Here is a 22,591-nt window from a genome sequence, read left to right as displayed (position 1 = left end):
TTAGCACATTTTATACCAATGGCTCTTTATGGTAAAAAAAAATAATCTCAGATCAGTCCAATAAATCTTTCCAATACACTGTATTGGACCATTACTAAGTATAACCACAGACATTTAGGTAGCTGTTTAAAAAACAAAAGCAAATGAGGTTATGGTTCTTTTCCTTCCAGAATCCCAAGGAATCATAAATTATGTACTGTGATCAAATTTTCCTGGAGCTCCACTCAGATTTCAGAAATGTGTTTATTTTCATAAACTCCTCTAAATTTATATTTCCTTAAAGCTTCTCCTCACATTTTTTGGCCCTTGTCTCTTTGTCTGTCACCTCTGGTTCAATATTCTTAATTCTCTCCTCAAGGTTAACATCCTAATGATGCAAACAATTTATGCACATACTCAACTTCACTCACTCAAGTAGTCCCATTGATTTCAATGGAATAGTTACATGTTAACGTTAAGTGCATTCAGGTTTGTAGGAATTTCTAGAGGAACAGTCTCTTTATATTAATTTATTTTCAAAGGGCTGGAGTGCAGGGCAATGAGTTTTACTTCTGAAAGCTGGGGGCGCCAGAGTTGTTTCACTGTTATTTTTTAAAAAAAACATGCTAAAATCTAGCCCAGGAGAAATATATCATCTGTGGAGTTGCTTGTCGCAATAGCTTTAAATGAAATATTAAACTGTATCTTCCTTATCATTGTGTAAATAAGTAAAAATAATAGTCACTGAAAAAATTATGATTGCAAAATTAGTTATATTAATTGGTCACAAATTCTTTATCCAGTCATAGTGCCCAGCTCTAGGGATGGATACAGAATTTTAAAAATACGATCACATAGGGGTACAAATATTATATGTATAAATATTTGAAGGCTTATTACAAGACTTAAACAGGGTTCAGCAAAGAATGAGACAGGTCCATCAATGGCTATTTGCCAGGATGGGCAAGGCTGGTGTCCGTCGCCTCTGTTTGTTAGATGCTGGGAATGGGTGACATAGGATGATTGACTTGATGATTACCTGTTCTGTTCATTTCTTCTGAAGTACTTGGCACTGGCCACTGTAAGAAGACAGGATACTGTGCTGGTTGCACATGTATGATGGTCATTCATATGTTCAGTCAGCTCTAATCCTTTCCCTGGCTTAGTTATGCCATTATTTCAAAGGATATTTTTCATATTTGACAATCTGTGTGTCAGTTATGAAGACGGTGGATGCCATAACGTTGCTATCTGGTCATTGTATAATAGAATGAGATGACTACACTCAGATGGTAAAAATGTTTAGTTCCTATCATCCTTTGTAAATTGGAACCAGTTCTGTATTGTGTAAGTGGAAGGTTTTATATCGTATTAGAAATTATTTGTGTAATTTAATTTTCTAACTGCTTTTTTAATGAAAGAAAATCAACAAATGATCCCATTGATGGGAAGGATAGAAAAGCAGTTGAAGTTAATCCATAAAATACATATTGGCCCATAATAAATGAAGATATCTGAAGTCAAGAAAAAAAGTGTCAGAAAAAAAAATGCAGGACAATGTAGCACTTTAAAGACTAACAAGATGGTTTATTAGATGATGAGCTTTCGTGGGCCAGACCCACTTCCTCAGATCAAATAGTGGAAAAAAATAGTCACAACCATATATACCAAAGGATACAATTAAAAAAAAATGTACACATATGAAAAAGACAAATCACATTTCAGAACAGGAGGGGGACGCGGAGGGGGGGAGGAGGAAGGAAGATAAGTGTCTGTGAATTGATGATATTAGAGGTGGGGAGAGTGGGACGTCTGTGAGCTAATGGTATTAGAGGTGATAATTGGGGAAGCTATCTTGGTAATGGGTAAAATAGTTTGCGTATTTGTTCATTCCTTCCCGGAGAGTGTCGAATTTTAACATGAATGACAGTTCAGAGGATTCTCTTTCAAGTGCAAATGTAAAAGGTCTTTGTAGCAGAATGCAGGTGATTAAGTCATTGAGAGAGTGTCCTTTCTGGTTAAAATGGCAAGAAACTGGTTTTTCTTTGTGATCTTATCTGATATCTGTTTTGTGGGCATTAATCCTTTGGCGAAGTGTCTGAGATGTTTGTCCAATGTACAAAGCAGACGGATACTTTCCGCATCTGCTCTAATCCCACTGACAGAGACCAGAAGCTTCAGGATCTCTACCAAGCATTTATAAACCTCAACTACCCACCCGGAGAAATAAAAAAGCAAATTGAAAGAGCCAGACGAATACCTAGAAACCATCTACTTCAAGACAGACCCAAGAAAACGAACAATAGAACACCACTTGTCATCACCTACAACCCCCAACTTAAACCTGTCCAACACATTATCAATAAATTACAGCCTATACTGGAACAGGATACCATACTCCAAGAGGCTCTGGGAGACAGACCCATAGTCTCCTATAGACAACCACCTAACCTCAAGATGATTCTTACCAACAACCACAGGACATACCACACTAATACCAACCTTGGTACCTTCCCTTGCAACAAACCCCGTTGCCAGCTTTGTCCACATATTCATTCTGCTGATACCATTATTGGACCTAACCAAGTGAGTTATAAGATCAAGAACACATATTCCTGCGCATCCAGAAATATAATTTATGCTATCATGTGCCAAAAGTGTCCGTCTGCTATGTACATTGGACAAACATCTCAGACACTTCGCCAAAGGATTAATGCCCACAAAACAGATATCAGACAAGATCACAAAGAAAAACCAGTTTCTTGCCATTTTAACCAGAAAGGACACTCTCTCAATGACGTAATCACCTGCATTCTGCTACAAAGACCTTTTACATATGCACTTGAAAGAGAATCCTCTGAACTGTCATTCATGTTAAAATTCGACACTCTCCGGGAAGGAATGAACAAATACGCAAACTATCTTACCCATTACCAAGATAGCTTCCCCAATTATCACCTCTAATACCATTAGCTCACAGACGTCCCACTCTCCCCACCTCTAATATAATCAATTCACAGACACTTACCTTCCTTCCTCCTCCCCCCGCCCCCGCATACGCCTCCTGTTCTGAAATGTGATTTGTCCTTTTCATATGTGTTCATTTTTTTTAATTGTATCCTTTGGTATATATGGTTGTGACTATTTTCTTCCACTATTTGATCTGAGGAAGTGGGTCTGGCCCACGAAAGCTCATCATCTAATAAACCATCTTGTTAGTCTTTAAAGTGCTACATTGTCCTGCATTTTGCTTCAGTTACCCCAGACTAACACGGCTACATTTCTACCAGAAAAAAAAAAGAAATCAGAAGTCATTGATGTACTGACATACATTAACAATTTATTTCGACCCATCGATTTGCTAGACACAACATTCTAGTTTCAATGTGTTATGCATTAAAATATATTTAAGGTTTTAGAGAACTTATCATTTTACCATTTTCTAGATTCACTTTTTCTATGCTCTATATCCATTTTGATTTCCACCTCTCTTGGCAAATTCATAGTGAGTATATGATCCAAAATAATGCACTAGTCTCACAGATTTATGCATATACTTAAGATTACATAGAGTGAGGAGCCTCACTGACTTCAGTGGAGCTACACACAGTGCACATAGAGACATCGGCATGTCTTTACAAGATCAAGGTCTAAATGTTTCCAGAAAATGTATAGCTAGTCCATTCAACAATGACTATTGACTACTGCAGAGCACACACAACTCATAATGAAATGAACTGGTATCGTGGTTGTTCTGTACCTCTCAGAAACAAGTCCTAACTGGCATGGCACAATATAATGTAAAAGCACAATGAATCTGCTGTGTGTCTATGATCTCTTAGGGTACGTCTAGACTACGGGGTTTTGTCGACAGAAGTTTTGTCGATAGATACTGTCAACAAAGCTTCTGTCGACAAAGAGCGTCTAGACTACATTCAGTTCTGTCGACAAAACAAGCCGCTTTGTCGACATGACAGTGTGGACGCAAAGGACAGTTTAGATGCAATAATGCCTTCTGTCGACAGAACTCTGTCGACAAAAGGCGTTATTCCTCGTAAAATGAGGTTTACCAGCGTCGACAAAACTGCTGAGTTTTGTCGATGTTACGTCAACAGAACTCAGCGGTAGTGTAGATGCAGGTTTAGTTTTGTCAACAAAAGTCCACTTTTGTCGACAAAACCCTGTAGTCTAGACACACCCTTAGAGAGAGCAAATGCAATGCATTGTTTCATGGCTTTCAGGGGAGTTGCTCATGTGAAAATGAATGTGCTCATGTGAAAAGCCACCTTAAACTCAAGAATATGCAGTATTAAGGTCTAAGATTGCTATAGTCCACTGAAATATAATAATGATTGAAGATGATGCTTCCCTTTAAAAGCCATAGAATTCATATGCTTGCCAATATAAAATTTAAAATACTTGGTAAAAACATACCTTGGTGGAAGTATGCAAAAAATAAGCAATTAGATCATCTCTTACATTGTCAAGACTTCAGCTAATCTGCACTAAATCTGGCTACATTTTAGATCGTATACATTTATCACAGATAACTTGCTGTTGGCTTAGCTCAACAAAAGACTCAGGAAAAGCTGAAATGTTAATCAGGACCTACCTTCAATTTTTCAGAGGTGAAGGAATTACACAGTGTATAGTTGGACCAAGTCCGATTGCTCTCTGGATGTCGGAACCAATTTCCTGTTTCATCACAGTATTTTGAAGCCCTTTCTGTCAACAAAATGCAATAGCCACTGTTTTAGTGCATGACCATTACAAAATCCATGCTTAATTTAGTTGCGATATGTTATGTAATGAAAAGCAATTTTAAGCTGCTTCTTTATATTCATTGTGTGAGAGCAATGACAAACATGCAAATTGAACAGTGGCAGCAAAAAGTACATATGCCTGGACACCAGGACGCTAATTCAAAAACACACATACCCTTGTCTTTGCACATCTGGATATGTTGACCCAGTCTCAGTTTTCATACCCAACTGTGCTTTATGTAGTTTGATGGTGCGAGTGATTTTTGAAACCCTGACCTTAAGGGGAAGATCCTCCCCCCACTAAACAGGCACAAAAGGAGTGAACTTTTTAGCAGAACTTCAAGATGTGGGAGGGAAGGGCATCTAACTATGGAGAGGCCGTAAATGGGAATCTTTACCTCTTGCAGTTATACTTTGCAGTTGCTGTCTCTGAGACAGAGCAGTGGGGCCAGAGATCAGACAAATACCGGTAGGTTTGATAACCTATGTGACTAAAGCAAGCAACATGGGCAAAGCAAGTAACTGGGAGTGAGAGCAAAGCAAGCAATGTCTTCTAATGCAGCCCATGAGCTAGAGTAGTGGCAATGCAGTCACTGTGCTGGCAGTGCTTTGTATATGTGCACGCACACATGTGTGCCTGAGAGAGAGAAATCTGTACTAAGCCCCAAACTCAGTCAAGTGAACAAGAGTTTTGCCTACAAATGAGAGTTCGTGATTTGTCATACCACTTGTGAAAACTTCAGTAAGTACCCTGATGATTTATAAAAACCTAGTGTGGACAAATATGATAGCAAACAGTTCTTTTATCCAATTTCATTTGAAATGGTGACTAGCTGTGTGGGTACATCTACACTTGCTCCCTAGCTTGAACTAGGGATGTAAATGTAGGCGACCGAAATTGCTAATGAAGCGGAGATTTAAATATCCCGTGCTTCATTAGCATGATCTCGCTGGCGCGTTACTCCGCTCAACAGCTGTTTCGAATGTGAAAGTGCATGCTGGGATGCGTTAGTTCGAACCAAACCCCTTGGTTCAAACTAACGTTACTCCTCAAAAAATGAGGAGTAACATTAGTTCAAACAAATGGGGTTTGGTCCGAACTAACGTGTCCCGGCACGCACTTTCATGTTCGAAACAGCTGTTGGGTGGAGTAACGTGCCAGCGAGATCATGCTAATGAAGCGCGGGATATTTAAATCCCTGCTTCATTAGCAATTTTGGTCACCTACATTTGCAGCCCTAGTTCAAACTAGGGAGCAAGTATAGACGTACCCTGTCTGTTAAGTCTGTTTAGTTAATTTATGTGTGTAGGCATCCTGTCCACATGTGTACATAGCCCCAACCACTCAGTGTTGAGCACTCCAGCTTGATTCTCCACCATCATGCACGTTGGAGCTAAAGATGCAGGGGTGCTGCCACACCCTCTGTCTTGAAGGGATTTTCATTACATACCTGGCTTACAGTTTGATTCAATGTCTCTCAATACCCCCATTATAAAAATTGTTCCAATCCCCCGACCGGCATCATGCTGTACAATTACATTATGAAATTACATATCAGTATCTGGGCCAAATCCTGCTGTCCCTATTCAATCCTTACTCACCTGGGACTCAATGGAAAGCCTGAGTGAGCAAGGACTGCAGATTCGGGCAATAGCTCTGAATGGCTGTTGTTTTCTGGGTCAGTGGGGAATTCTTCTTTTATGAAAAATAGGGTATTTTAACGTTCATGTTTTTAGAAAGTTGTTTTAAAGTTAATCTAATCTAGCTTTGTAGTTTTACGAGATCAATAGCCACACTGTCAACATTTCAAATCAGCACAGCGTTACAGAACAGTTAGTATTATTTTCACATATACACTCTTTGTGTTTATTTTCTTCTTGATTTCTGATATTGTGTGATTCATTTCCCTCACACACTAATGGAAAAAGCAAGTGAATGCACTGACAAAACACAGATTTATACAGAGTGTGTTATCCTTCTATGACTAGACACATGCATTATATAGAAATAGAAGACTTGGAAATAGTACATTTTACATGCTTTAAAAAAGAACAGTCTTGAAATAGCTGCGAGCTCTGGGGACCTACTCTTTAAAATCAGTACGTGCACAGGCAATACAGAGAAAAAAAGTACACATTATCTCAGCCTTCCATCAATTTAACTTTGAGATAATCTTAGACTGCATTCATAGCATCTTTCCCATTATACTCATTGCCAGATATTATCTAAAGCTGGAATGAGGTTGCAGTCATAAATAGAGATTAACAGTTACTATACTATAGAACACAATGTACAGAGTTTTACTGATTATCCTATGGTACCGCACAATGTATAAAGCTTTGCTGATATGCTATGGAGCATAACATTCCTAACATCCATCTCTGTACACTGATGTCTGGGTTGTGCTCTGCAGGTCAGAGGGAAATACAGGCAGTCCCCAGGTTACGTACAAGATAGGGACTGTAGGTTTGTTCTTAAGTTGAATCTGTATGTAAGTCGGAACTGGAGTCCAGATTCAGCCGCTGCTGAAACTGATCAGTTTCAACACTGGCTGAATCTGGACGCCAGTTCTGACTTACACACAGATTCAACTTAAGAACCCCAGGCATCCCCAAGTCAGCTGCTGCTGAAACTGATCAGCGGCTGATTCCAGGAAGCCCAGGGCAGGGGCTTCCTGTAGTCAGCCACTGGTCAGTTTCAGCAGCAGCTGACTTGGGGACGTCTGGGGCAGAGCAGCTGGGGTGCTGCTGGGTTGGTCCAGTAGCGCCGCCGCTCTTCGGCGCTACTGGACCAACCCAGCAGCACCCCAGCTGCTCTGCCCCAGGTGTCCTGATTCAGCCGCTGCTGAAACTGACCAGCAGTAGCTGAATCAGGACGCCTGGGGCAGAGCAGTTGGGGTGCTGCTGGGTTGGTCCAGTAGCGCCCAGAGCGGCGCTACGGGACCAACCGGCAGCGCCCCAGCTGCTGCACCACAGGCGTCCGGAGCAAAGCCGCGGAGCACTGGGGCAGCGGGACAGCCCAGACGCGCCGTGGCTGTCCTGCTGCCCTCGGGCTCCGCGGCTTTGCTCTGCTTTGCTCCCTGTCTCCCTGGTCTGCAGACCAGGGGGACGGGGAGCAAAGCGGCGGAACACGCGGGCAGCAGACAGCCCAGACACGTCTGGGCTGTCCGCTGCCCGCGTGCTCCGCCGCTTTGCTCCCCGTCTTCCTGGTCTGCTGGAGACCAAGGAGACGGGCCCCGTTCGTAACTGCGTATCCGACATAAGTCGGATCCGCGTAACTCGGGGACTACCTGTAATGTGTTTAGTACTTTTCATTTAGCCCAGAAAAAACATAGTTTATCCTGCTTTGGTTGCTTTTTTCTTTATCCCCTTACTGCACCCTGCTTTCTCTCATTCATTCTCCCTCATCAGAAAGTGTAGTGTGTGAAGTTAGTCTACTGATCAGTGTGTCTTCCTTCTTCTAATAAGTCACTTAGTAAGTTTGACTCCCAGGCAGCAAGCAAAGTTTTCTTTAGCCACACTCTGGCTATGTCTACACTACAAAGATAAATCGGAAAAAGAAACTCAATTTGCGGTACACAAATTGTGTATCTTTTTCCAATTTACTTCCAAAAGAGGCTTTTCCAAAATTTGGCCCGTCTACACAGGGCCAAATTTTGGGAAAAAAACCCTCTTTCAGAGCATCCCTTCTTCCTCATAAAATGAGATTTACTGGGATGCTGAAAAAAACGCATCAGCTTTTCCAACATTTTTTCCAGAAAGGCAGATGCGTTCCTAGGACATGGCAGAACTAGTCTAGACATAACGTCAGTGAAGTTGGAGGTTCTTAAATAATTAGTGACAGGCTAGATGTTTGTGCCTGTGATAAACCTGAGATGTGGTAGTCTAATCATGTTTGGGATGATTAGCGTTTGAAAGAGTTTTATATGAATTTCTTGCTTCAGTGACTCTTCCTGCCCCACATAATAAATCAGTTGCCTCATCAGTTGCAATGTGGTCATTCCCAATGCCCACTACAGGTTGGACCTCCCTGGTCTGGCATCCTTGGAACCTGACTGTCCTGAACGAGGGAATTTACCGGACCAGAGAAGGTCCCCTGCCCCTGACCCTCGAGCCCGCTGTCTCTCCCCGTTGTCAACTCCACTTCCAGCCCGGACAGTCCCCCTGTCTCTGGCCTGGGTGGGCTTCCAGCTCTGGTCAGCCATGTCTGACACCAGCCCCGCTTCCACCAGCCCCGGCCCTACTGCCACCAGACTTGATCCCAGTGGGCTGCCAGACCTGATGCTGGCAGGGCTTCCGAATGCCACTCCCCCCGACACTAGACTCCTGACCTTGTGGCTCTCTGGTCCAAGAACATTCATGATGAACAAAATTATCTAAAGCCCAAGATTTGGTGGTGATGGGGGACTTCAACTATCCAGACATATGTTGGGAAACTAACACAGCGAGGCACAGGCTATCCAATAAGTTTCTGGACTGCATTGGAGACAACTTTCTGTTTCAGAAGGTTGAAAAAGCTACCAGAGGAGAAGCCGTTTTGGATTTGATTTTAACAAATAGGGAGGAACTAGTTGAGAACTTGAAAGTGGAAGACAGTATAGGGGGCAGTGATCACGAAATAATAGAGTTCATGATCTTAAGGAAAGGTAGAAGGGAGACCAGCACAATTGAGGTAATGGATTTCAGGAAGGCAGATTTTGATAAGCTCAGAGAACTTGTAGGTAAGGTCCCATGGGAAGCAAGACTGAAGGGAAAAACAACTGAGGAGAGTTGGAAGTATTTCAAAGGGACGTTGTTAAGGGCCCAAAAGCAAACAATTCCGCTGTGTAGGAAAGATAGAAAATATGGCAAAAGACCAGCTTGGCTTAACAAGGAGATCTTGCACGATCTCAAAATAAAAAAGGAGTCTCATAAAAAATGGAAACTAGGACAACTAACAAAGGATGAATATAGGCAAGCAACACGGGAATGCAGGGGCAAGATTAGAAAGGCAAAGGCACAAAATGAGATCAAACTAGCTACAGGCATAAAGGGAAACAAGAAGACCTTTTATAAATACATTAAAAGCAAGAGAAAGACCAAGGACAGGGTAGGCCCACTGCTTAGTGAGGAGGGAGAAGCAGTAACAGGAAACTTGGAAATGGCGGAGATGCTCAATGACTTCTTTGTTTCGGTCTTCACCGAGAAGTCTGGAGGTGTGCCTAACGTAGTGAATACAAGCAGAGAGAGGGTAAGTTTAGAAGATAGGATACACAAAGAACAAGTTAAAAATCACTTAGGAAAGTTAGATGTCAGCAAGTCACCAGCTCCTGATGAAATGCATCCCAGGATACTCAAGGAGCTGATAGAGGAGGTATCTGAGCCTTTAGCTATGATCTTTGAAAAATCATGGCAGACAGGGGAGATTCCAGAAGACTGGAAAAGGGCAAATATTGTGCCCATCTATAAAAAGGGGAATAAGAACAACCCAGGAAACTATAGACCGGTCAGTTTAACGTCTGTCCCAGGGAAGATAATGGAGGAGGTAATTAAGGAAATCATATGCAAACACTTGGAAGGTAATAAAGTGATAGGGAATAGCCAGCATGGGTTTGTGAAGAACAAGTCATGCCAAACTAATCTGATAGCTTTCTTTGATAAGATAACGAGCCTTGTGGATAAGGGAGAAGCGGTGGATGTCATATACCTAGACTTTAGTAAGGCATTTGATATGGTCTCGCATGATATTCTTATTGATAAACTAGGCAAAGATAACTTAGATAGGGCCACGATAAGGTGGGTGCATAATTGGCTGGATAACCGTAGTCAGAGAGTTGTTGTTAACGGTTCTAAATCCTGCTGGAAAGGGATAACAAGTGGAGTTCCTCAAGGGTCTGTTTTGGGACCCGTACTGTTCAATATCTTCATCAATGATGTAGATATTGGGATAGAGAGTATGCTTATTAAGTTTGCAGATGATACCAAACTGGGTGGGGTTGCGACTTCTTTGGAGGTTAGGGACATAATTCAAAATGACCTTAGCAAGTTAGAGAAATGGTCAGAGGTAAACAGGATGAGGTTTAATAAAGAGAAATGCAAAGTGCTCCACTTAGGAAGGAACAATCAGTTCCATACATACAAGATGGGAAGCGACTGTCTAGGAAGGAGCATGGCAGAAAGGGATCTAGGGGTCATAGTGGACCACAGGTTGAATATGAGTCAACAGTGTGATGCTGTTGCAAAAAAAGCAAATATGATTTTAGGTTGTATCAACAGGTGTGTTGTAAGCAAAACTCGTGAAGTCATTCTGCCGCTCTACTCTGCATTAGTTAGGCCTCAGCTGGAGTACTGTGTCCAGTTCTGGGCGCCACATTTCAAGAAAGATGTGGAGAAATTGGAAAGGGTCCAGAGAAGAGCGACAAGAATGATTAAAGGTCTAGAGAACATGACCTATGAAGCCAGGCTTCATGAACTGGGCTTGTTTAGTTTGGAAAAAAGAAGATTAAGGGGGGACATGATAGCGGTTTTCAAATATCTAAAAGGGTGTCACAAGGAGGAAGGAGAAAATTTGTTCCTCTTGGTTTCTGAGGACAGGACAAGGAGTAATGGGCTTAAAGTGCAGCAGGGGAGGTTTAGATTGGACATTAGGAAAAAATTCCTAACTGTCAGGGTGGTCAAATATTGGAATAAATTGCCAAGGAAGGTGGTGGAATCTCCCTCTCTGGAGATATTTAAGAACAGGTTAGATAGACATCTGTCAGGGATGGTGTAGATGCAGCTTGGTCCTGCCTTGAGGGCGGGGGGCTGGACTTGATGACCTCTTGAGGTCCCTTTCAGTCCTATGATTGTATGATCCTGACAGACCACAGATGCTGCCATACCAGAGAGTCCCAGATGAGGGAGGTACAACCTGTTTATTAACTCTCACAGTAAAAACATTTTATTTCTACTATTCTGTATTTCAGTGAAGTAGTGGCCATTTAATTCAGGCTTTGCACTGAGTTGTTCTGCTAGAAACTCTTAAGGCAATGGGACTAGAGCCATTCTAGATCAGGCAGTAGGCTACAATGTCAGGCAACTTTTTTTAATAGAGAGATTGGAAAATAATAAAATCATGTATGACTGAAGGATGAGTCTTATATCTGCATAATAATAGGGGAACTACAGTGGCAGCCTGTGGAATATTCAAATGATATGAACTATTGAAAATATTATGTTTTGATAGTGAACTATTCACTTGGACTATTCAGTATCATAGGCTGAGAATAAATCATATGACACTGTTTCTGCTCCCTGATTGGAGCACTGAAACATTTTAAACTAGCTAACAAGGAGCAATAAACAGTACATTCTTGAAACATAATTTTGTATGAAAAGCCATTCATGCTAACATTAGTGAAGATTTAAAGTCACAACTCTTTTCATCAATAAGACTGCAGTAATTTGCATATTACAAATATACTGCCTCATGACTCCCTGTGCAATAAACTTGACAGTTGTTTTCAGTGATCAACTCTTTCACTGTTAGATCAACTCCGCTGATAGACAACTGTGAGCTTCTAATTTTTTTATTATTGCTACAAAATATTTTCTTTTCTGTCAACAAATGCCAGTAGTTGGACTGTATTGTCATTCTATGGATAGAAGTGTATCCTGCTTTATATCACTGTGTATAGCCCACAGATTGAAGAATATCTGAGATCTCTACAAAGCATCTGATTTCTGTATGTCCACCAATAAATTATTTGTAGAGAAAATATTTCAGATAAATGTTTATATCAGATGGGAGCTCATATAAAGCTTCAACTCCAATATCATTATCGTAATAAAAACATATCAGAAAAATCAATGAGAAGCTGAGCCTATATATATATATATATATAATTTTGTACCCTGGGGAAAAGAATAATTATTTCAAAAATATTAAGATCAGTCAGGATGAAAAGAGGAATAGAAGTGCCCAGGAGAGAGATGAGGGGGAAAAGATGTAGAAGGTGGTGAGGACAAGCATACAGATAATTAAGCTGATACAATTATTTTTAAAATTTAACCCTGACCAAAAAGATGTCACCTCAAAATGTATATAAACTGAGGCTGTACTTCCAGCCAACAGGTTGGCTACGTCTAGACTACATCCCTTTATCGTAAAAGGGATGTAAATTAGACGTATCGCAATTGCTAATGAAGCGGGGATTTAAATCTCCCCCGCTTCATTAGCATAAAAATGGCTGCCGCTTTTTTTCCACATGGAGCTTTGTCAGAAAAAAGTGCCAGTCTAGACGCTGATCCTTCAGAAAATAAAGCCTTTTCTGAAAGATCCCTTATCCCTTATTTCATAAGGGATCTTTCAGAAAAGGCTTTATTTTCTGCAAGATCAGCGTCCAGACTGGCGCTTTATTCCGACAAAGCTCCGTGTGGAAAAAAAGCGGCAGCCATTTTTATGCTAATGAAGTGGGGGAGATTTAAATCCTCGCTTCATTAGCAATTGCGATACGTCTAATTTGCATCCCTTTTACGAAAAAGGGATGTAGTCTAGACGTAGCCGTTGACTGTGCACTGTGTGAAGAAGTACTTCCTTATGTTTGTTTTTAACCTACTGCCTATTAATTTCATTGGGTGACCTCTGGCTCTTACATTACGTAAAAAGGTAAATAACGTCTCTTTATTCACTTTCTGAATTTAAAGACCTCTATCATATCCCCTCGTAGTTGTTTCTTTTCTTTAATCTGAATAGTCCCAGTCTTTTTATTCTCTCCTTGTAGGAGCTATTCTGTACCCCTAATAATTTTTGTTGCCCTTTCCAATTCTAATAAATCTTTTTGAGATAGGGTGACCAGAACAGCATGCAGTATTCAAGGATTATTATTTTGCACAAAATGTTCCATGTGAAAAAGGGATTGCAATGCTAAGACGTAATTTTGTATTGAGCAGGGCAGAATTGAAAGAGCTTGTGGATGCTTGAATATTTAAAAAAAAAATACATCCAGAAAAGAGCAAAGGTAATGAGTAGAGTCATGAGGAAGGAGATACAGAAATCTGTAGGTGATTGGTCAGAATAACTTATCATCATGGTCTCTTGTGGGATTTAAAATCTATGAGGCACATTCTTAGCTGCTGTAAACTGGCATAGCTTTACTGAAACAAATCCAACTATATCCATTTACACTAGCTATAACTGTGGCAGATGAATCAATGGAAGGCAAATTGGTGTTTTTCTTTGTATTCCTCTCAAGAATATAGTCCCATCTTATTTGTTTTTTCATGCTATAACTGTTTCCTTTAGTTGTCAAGATCAAGTGTAGGCCTGGAACAATTATTTTTATATTTTCATCAGAAAATATCAATGTTTATTTTTAAGCAATTTTAATTTGTTTCTGTTGTGCGAAATTATGGATTTAAGCATTTTTTGGATTATTATTGATTTAAATTTTCACATTTGCAGGAAATTATGGAGGGTCAGACAATGTGATTGTCAGACAATAATAATTTAATAACCATAGACAGGACTTGACAAACGGTGGCAAAAACCGCTTGCCAGCCCCGTACTGTGCATGCGCAAGAGCCACATTGCGCATGCGCACGCCGTGAATGAACGGGGCACGTGGCTGAAATCTACTCGCCATGTGCGAGTAGATTGTATAGTTTGTTGAGCCCTGACCATAGATATTGAGATTAAAAAAGTTAAAACTTTATAAATGTTAAAACACAAAGTGCCAACATCACACGTCAACATTTTTGCCTTAATTCAAACTCTAAAAAGTTCTCAAACAGCATTTTTCCTACTATGCCAATCTATAAATTTCTATTAATATTGATGGAAATATATTTTTGTCATTGCGTGTGTATGCGTGTGGTGAAATTGACATTTATCAACATTTATTGATAAAAATCTAATCCTTCCAAGCCTAGTTAAGTGTCAGCGAGAGATTATATTTCTGAGCTACTCAAATCCAATGTGCATAGAAGTGGATAACTAAAATGCATATGCTTAGACTATCTATTACCACCAGACTCAATTTCATTTTTCAAGTTATGAATGCAGAAAGTAGCAAAGACCAAAAAGAATGCTGCACAACATATTTTATTCTTTGGTTGGTTGTCCTAGTATTCAAAGCTACACATAGATATTACCCAATAAGAAAATTACAAGCACCTTAGTGGTCAGTGATTTTGTATATGATGCACTGCAAATCTTCCTAGAGCCCCAAACAAGCAAAACACTAAAAATGCTTTTAAAGGCCAATAGGAAAACACCTGCTTAAAGGGATGCACATGCTTAAATGATTTGCCAATAAAACTCTTATTCACTACGAAGACTTCTTTTTTCCTCAACTAAATCTGAAATTTTACTGCAACGTGTTGACTGGAAACAAGTGTTCATTGAAAGTAAATACTTGAAATCCAAACCCAAACACAATTTCTCTGTACAGTTCAACCTGAGCTTTTGTCCCCTCCAAGTAATAGTTTCCTCCTTTCACAATAGCAAGATTCTAGTCACCACAAGATTCCCTGTCTCCCTCATACTTTTGTAACTTTTAATGTCATGAGCAGCTACTTGTAAAACAAACTTCTGAATACATGTTGGCACGTGTAGCACCTATAAATCATGCTGTAGTCCCTAATAAAGTGACATAGAGCGTGGGGAGGGGTGAATCTTTGGCCAGTGCGCCACACATAGTTTATCAATTAGTTGTTGGCAGGCTGCCAGATGGTTTGTTTACTTGAGGATCTGCAAGCATAGAGCTCTGCAGCTCCCATTGGCCACAGTTTGCTGTTCTTAGCTAATGGGAGCTGTGGGAAGTGGCGTGGGCCGGGCCACTGCTTCCTGTAGCTCCCATTGGCTGAGAACAGCAATTTGCAGCCAACGGGAGCCGTGGAGCTCCACGCCTGAGGATGCTCCAATAAACAAACCAACTGGCAGCCCGCCAGTGGCTAACCATGACAGAACGTGTGTGGACCGCAGGGTTCCCCAACCCTGCTCTATGTCACTTTATGAGCTGGTCACTATGTCAGGGAAATGGTGCAAACTGATGAAGATGCAGATTAATGAGCTAACAAAGGAGCACAGAAAGATGCTAAATGAAGTGTGGAGTATGGAACACAGTAAGTGTCATCATGAACTTTAGAGCAGTAAGACAAGTAGGAAAATAGAAAAAAAAAAGATCCCCCCCCATAGTTGTAAACAGATCCCATAAATTAGAAGGTGTTCACTGCATTAACGGATCCTGAAATTATTATAATTAAAATATTCTTAGGCCAGAAGTGATCATTGTGATCATCTAACTTGGTGTGACATCCTGTATAAAACAGACCATAAAACTCACCAGAATAATTTTGAGAGCACTTTTTTTATACCCTCCCCACCATCCCATCTTGATTTAAAAACTGTCAGCGATGAATCTACCAACAACCCTTGGTAAATTTCTCCAATGGTGAACTACTTTCACCTTTACAAATATACTCTCTATTTCCAGTCTCAATTTGTCTAGGTTCAGCATTCAGCCGTTGGATTGTGTTATACCTCTGCTAGATTGCAGAGTCTATTATTAAATATTTGTTCCCCATTAAGATGCTTATAGATTGTAATCAAGTCATCCCTTAACCTTCTCTTTGATAAGCTAAATAGATTGAGCTCCTTGAGTTTGTGACTGTACAGTGTGTCTTCTAATCCTTTAATCATTCATGTAGCTTTTCTTTGAGTTCTGTGCAATTTATCAATGTCCTTCTTCAGAGCACTGAAGCAGTATTGGTTAAATTCTGCCACTTTTACTCATGTTGGTTCTGCCACTTTTACTTATTCCACAAAGTGCTCCACTGAAATTAAAGGGACAAATTGTGGAGGAAGGTAGCCTTCCAATGTAGCCTTCTCTATATGAGTGGTTTAAACTGTTAGATTGAATAATGTTATTGTAACAGGGACCATAAGTACAAAACAAGACATTGGAGATGGCAAACCAGGTGGGAAAGCAAGATGTTAAAACTAGCAACAGATGGCTTGAGAACTGGAAAAAGCATTACTTTATAACAATCCAAACACAGCCTGATGAGGCCGATGATGTCTATGAGGGTGAATTCTTTACCGACCAAGATCTGGTTTTTGTTATCAGTCCAAGAGCATATGGAATAGAGATGAAACAGGATTGCTTTTCATTGGTTTACCATAAAAACCATGGAAGCAGCAGACTTTTAGTAACTGGAACGTGTACTTAGGAGTGGAAAGCGTCAAAAGAAAATCTAATGGTTGTAGCACTTAAAATGAATCTTCATGATGAAAGGGATTCATGATGCCTGACAGTTCTTCTTTTAAGAAAATGTGCTAACAACAAAAAGGAAAAGGAATTGAAATTGCAGCTGCTGACCATGTAATAACAGGAGGTGGGGGGATGGGAAGAGTTTTCTTTGTACTGCCCTGAGGATGATTACAGTGGAAATATTGCTGTAGTAGCTACACTTCAAAATTAAAATGCTATGTACAGATGCAATAGCACAATGTAAATGAAGAACAAGTGACAACTGCTCTTTCTGACAGGCACCATCAACAGAAACATAGACCTCCCACAAGATTCAATTTATAATTAAAATTACAAGAGAAGGGTGCTGTGTAAATACCAATGTGAGATACTTTTATATTCTGCAACTATGATTTTAAGCCCTGGATTTCTGTGTCTGATGGAGTTCCAAATGAGTCAGTTATAACCCAGCTGGAAATGAGCTTACCTATACTGAATGGTTAAACAATGAGGTCCAACAGAGTTCAAAATTAGGCAGAAGTCATTCACCTATTCTGGCTGGAATATTTGAATCTCTGAATACATTCTTCTCAAGGCAACTGTGCCAAAATACTGATTTTTTTCTTCAACGGGAAAATATTATATTTCATCCCATTCCCTAAAAATGAGATTGAGCAAATTAGAGTGTTTAGCTTAGAATGGTGATGAATAAGAGGGACATGATAAAAGATATATAAAATAATGAATTGTCTAGAGAAGCTAGATTAGAACTTCTCTTATGCCTGTTTGATAACAAGAGGACCTTTGCTGAAATTTAAAAATGGGAAATTCAAAACCACACAAATATTTTTCCACACACTGTGTGATTAAACTGTGGAATTCATTGTCCCGGGAAGTCTTTGAAACTTAAAACTCAATTAGAATAAAAAAGGGATTTGATAGTTATATGAATATCAAGAATATCTAGATATCATAATGAACTGCAATAATTTTCCAAGCATTATTAAACCTTGAGCTTTAGGGCTTAACTTAATCTTTAATAATTAGAGACCTAGGTGAGACCTAATGTGTGTTTGGGGAAAGGGGAAATGGTGGCAGATCTATTTGGACAAGATTCTTCCCTCCTCCTGTGAGCATCTGCTGCTGGCCTCTGCCAAAGACAGTATACTAGACTTGTAAACTCTCTGTATTTGTAAAGTGAATAACACAGTTGGGCCTACATCCCTGACTGGGTCTCGTAAGCAGCATGATAATACAAATAAACAAATAAATAATAATCAGTGGATCTTGAATCTGATCCAGGATGACATTTCTTATGTTTCTAAATGTGCAACTAATTCACTGAACATAATAAAGAACTAATTCTGCCTCAAGTGAATGTAAATATTGCTAAAGCCTCATTATACATGACTGTTAATGTTTAGAATTATATAACCAATAAAACGTTTGTTCACATTATTTTTAGCTAAAAATGGCACACTTTGCCTGAGGGTTATCCAAAGTTCCTCAGTACTATGAAGCATAAAGTAATTCTCCTTGTTAAATATCATTCAATTTTAGAACAAAATTGTGACTTCCTTCAAATAATGCCAAAATTAGCAGAGTAAAATACTTATCTAAAGTCCTAGTTACACATTCATTACTTAGATCACATACCTCCCACCCCCACATGTATATTTTTCAAGGTTTCTATTTACTACTTAAACCTCTCCAAAATGTTTTGGAGCCATACATTCCCTCTATCTCTTTGGTTCCAAATTATTTCTATGAATAATTCATCAAACAATCTGCACAGAGACTCTGTGGTACTATAAAAGTCATTTCTGATTCTGTTCTTCCATGGGCTTTGTAAAACTGTTGTTGCCAGTAGAAAATGATGGAAAGGAATACCTAGAAGCATTTATTTTATGAACACAACAGCACTAGACTTAACATCTGCTGCTCAGCTCAGAGAGTCTAAAATGGGATAACTATTACTGCAAGCAGATATTAAAATTATCCAGCAGATGACTTCAGAGCTGTCAAATGAACATGTTCCATAAGTGAAATGAATGTATGCTATAATTTAAGAATAAGTTAACATCCTGAGTTGACTACACAACTGGGTACATTTTCATTTAAGAATCTCTGAGATTTCACAATGCTCTAAAACTATTAGAAACATGCATCTTTTCAACAACATGAAGACTCCAAAGGCTTCCTTATGAGAGATAAAAGATTAAAGGAAATACTATACCAGTTGAATCAAAGTCTGGAAAATAGTCTGGACAATTCTGAGCAGTCACTCTTCCAGCAGGTGTGTCATCCCAGCACAACCATCCATCCCAAGTTCGGTTACAGAACAGACCTAGCCATTTAGGAAGAATGTGACAATTAATTAAAAAAAGTAAGATCCCACTCTGTTCTACTCCCCCCAGTTAAAAGGCTGTCCACTTGTTGCACAGTACAGAGTTCTTCATGTGGCAAAATAAAATTCCAGCTACACTTTAAAGTGCATTCAGATGCAAGTTTTAATCTCTGACTGGTTTTGCTGACCTGTTGCTGGTGGTATCCTCCTTGCTGAAAAATGATTGTTTTTACACCAGTTGAAAAGAACTTTCAGTATAGGATCTGATCCTGAAAAACCTAAAGTCCCAATTTAGCAGTCCATTCATATTCAGCAAAGCACTTAAGCACATGCTAAAATACTTGGCTGATTTGGGGATTTTGTCCCGTGGGTAGTATACCTTCAGTTTGTTAGCACCTTTGAAAAAATCAAGCTCTGGTTGTGTAAATCTTGAAACTTAAACATTTAGAGGCATGCCCAGCTAAATTCACTTTTGAATATGCAGGTTTCTATATTAAATGTTAATGGCTAAATTGTGGCTTTTAAGTCACAGTCTATGATTAGAGCTTTACCCAGTAATAGCCCATGATTTCAGGTTTTAACCAATAGATGTCATTACAAACTCCAATCCAAAAAAACAAACAGTAAATGAAATTGGTACTTAACAAATAAATACCCCTCCCCACCAGAAATGGTATTTAAAGGCTTGTCTACATGGGGCTCAATGTGGACTACTATGGTGTGATTTCTATAGCACATTAATGCATGGTGCATGAATTGGTCCATGTAGACCCTGCAGGTACACACTAAAGATTCCCCAGTGCACTGTAGCACAGTGCTATTTGAAACAAAATAACTTTAAAGCGTACTAGGAACAAAAAGAGAGATTATTCATAGCAGCATAGTTGTGAACCACGCTTCCCTCCCCCCCCCACACACACAATTTTTTTTTTACCATAGTAGATATTTAATTCAGTAGATCTGTTGTCTAAAAATGGATGTTTCAAATTTAATTTCTCAGCTGAAATTTACTGTGAATTTTTTCTTTTTAGGACCACTTGTTTTCTCATTATATAAGAATCCACGTGTGTTTATTTTTTTCCATTATCAACACAGATGCGCTAAACTACTTGTTCAGGTTATTAACAAACCATGATATATTACTTCTGTGTGGAACAGAATTGCATACCCTCCAAATAGTTATGTTTTGACTGCCCTTTTCCAGGGATCTGAGATATATTTTCATGAGTTTAAGGAATTCGTTGGTAAAAGCAAAAGCAGAGAAAAATAGCAGAAGCAAAGCATTTCTGAAAGACATTGCTGTCTAGACTGTATAGGAAGCTTTGATTTTAATTTTAAAAACATTTGCTATGTCTTGATATGGAAAAAAATTATTTTTCAATATACCATACAGCCTTTCCTTCAAGGAAAATAACAAGACGATTTTTCTCCACTGGACATATCGGATATGCACATCTAAGTGATAACACAGAAAAGTGACAACTTGAAGAGAATAATCAATTATAACTGGCCCAGGAATAATACAAGTTCGAAGATGAAGGGGAGAAAAATCTTCTCTCAAAATTACTTAGATTGAGATACTGTGCTGCAATTTGAAGGCAGACTGTGGTGGCTTGAAGTCACTTGCATGTCCTCCAGCCCTGTGCTTCTTCAAGGGCTAGAGAGGCTCCAGAAATAAACAGCCTTGGGGATCTAAGTTATGGCCCTCCCTCTGGGTTGCCCCATAGGCTGCAGTAATGCATGGAATTACCACAGATTTGCATGCCAAAGCTCTGCTCCTGACACAGCTGCTAAACCAAAGGAGAGAGTCTCATAGCTAACTTCTGCAACTCCTGCACCAGGGCAATCTCCTGGCTAGGTATTTAGAGCCACTTTATGGTGCTTCATACCCCTGTTTTCTTTGTAGAATCAAATTGAAAAAATCAGTTCATTTATGATATCATCTCAGTTTATTCTCACCATCTTGATAAGGACTAAAAAAAGACGTATCCTATATCAAACCCAGCTATGTTGAAATGACAACTTTAGTCTAGTTTGTCAGTCAGCAGAACACAGGAATTGCCACACTACTCTAGACCAGCATCCATCTATTTTACCCTGTCCGTAGTGGAGGTGCGGCAGAAGAAATTGCAAGAAATCCTGCAGTGGAAATTAGTCTCTGATCCTGCAAACCCTTAAGCATGTGTGTACTTCTACCTACTCACACAAGTGCCACTGAAGCCAATGGTACTTTTTACATGGGTGAATCTACACAGGCTTGCAGACCCAGGGCCGAACAGAATAAGCTGCTCATAGAGGCTGTTTTCCCCTAATGCCCAGCAATTAGAGGTCTGCTTATACCCTGACACATAGGGGCTTATATCTCTTATATCTTATATCTTAAATGACTGGTTTTATCCTATCGAACATAGCTATGGATGTCCATGTTATTGACATGAACCATATGCCCATTGAAGTTGAGGGGAGCCTTTCCAATTACTTCAAAACACTTTAAATCAGACTTCAAACACCTACATATCTAAAATCATTTTTTGAATCTCACAGCGCTTAGTAATATTCTGTGGGCATAATAACATTTTGTGGCAATAAGTCCCATAGGTGACACTGGTGCTTTTTTTCTGACGGTACGGTCCAGAACAGCATACCGTCAACTATTTTCCCAGCCCACAGAAAGGGAATGGGATTTCCCCCATGCGTACTGGCACCTGCTTTCCTGGCGCAGCTCGGCTTCTGACGGAAGCCTGCTCGGGACGCGCAGCATTTTTTCTTTCAGTTCCCAGCGTAGTGCGACCGAATTTTGGGGTTTTTTGCTTGGTTTAAGAAGTTTTCCTTTTTTTTTCCTCAACAAATTTGCCCCCGAGTACCAGCACCTTTTTTCTTACAAAAAAAGCACTGAGTGCACACCTCTGGTGTATAACTAGCTTCTTTAATCCACAACAGATGTCATAAATTGGGCAGGTTTCAGTTTCATCAAATTTCTTTTTGTTCTTATATTATGACAATAACATATCCAATTTCCCTTCTCTATACTATTTGTTATTTCCAAAACCTAATGTCCTCTTTGTCTTCACTCTGTACAGTCCCATATGTTTAAGTTTTTCCTCACATAAAATCTCCTAATGCTGCAATCATTTTGTCATCCTTCTCTAACTTATTTTTATTTCTGCTATATCCTTTTTGAGATAAGAGTGATCAAAACTGAACTGAGTATTCCTGGTGAGGATGCCCCTTGTTTACCAGCATTATGTGACCGGTATTATTTTCTATTCCATTTCTTATACATCCCAATATTT

At 39.6% G+C, this 22,591-nt stretch overlaps 1 protein-coding gene across 2 annotated transcripts in view; it reads right to left on the bottom strand.

The window, feature by feature from the left end:
* CALCR (calcitonin receptor) overlaps positions 1-22,591 on the bottom strand; it is a 261,965-nt gene that overhangs the window by 78,757 nt on the left and 160,617 nt on the right. For both annotated transcript variants that reach the window (XM_089776702.1, XM_075922361.2), the window contains 2 exons: positions 19,188-19,298; positions 4,592-4,704 (listed from right to left, as the gene is read on the bottom strand). In XM_089776702.1, the coding sequence (XP_089632828.1) occupies positions 4,592-4,704; positions 19,188-19,298 (224 nt within the window). The remainder of the gene's footprint in view (positions 1-4,591; positions 4,705-19,187; positions 19,299-22,591) is intronic.

Source organism: Pelodiscus sinensis, chromosome 2 (assembly GCF_052426305.1).
Source record: "Pelodiscus sinensis isolate ZL-2025 chromosome 2, ASM5242630v1, whole genome shotgun sequence".
Taxonomy (NCBI): Eukaryota; Metazoa; Chordata; order Testudines; family Trionychidae; genus Pelodiscus; species Pelodiscus sinensis.
Note: the sequence above shows the minus strand (reverse complement) of the source record. Positions and strands in the feature narration are given on the sequence as shown.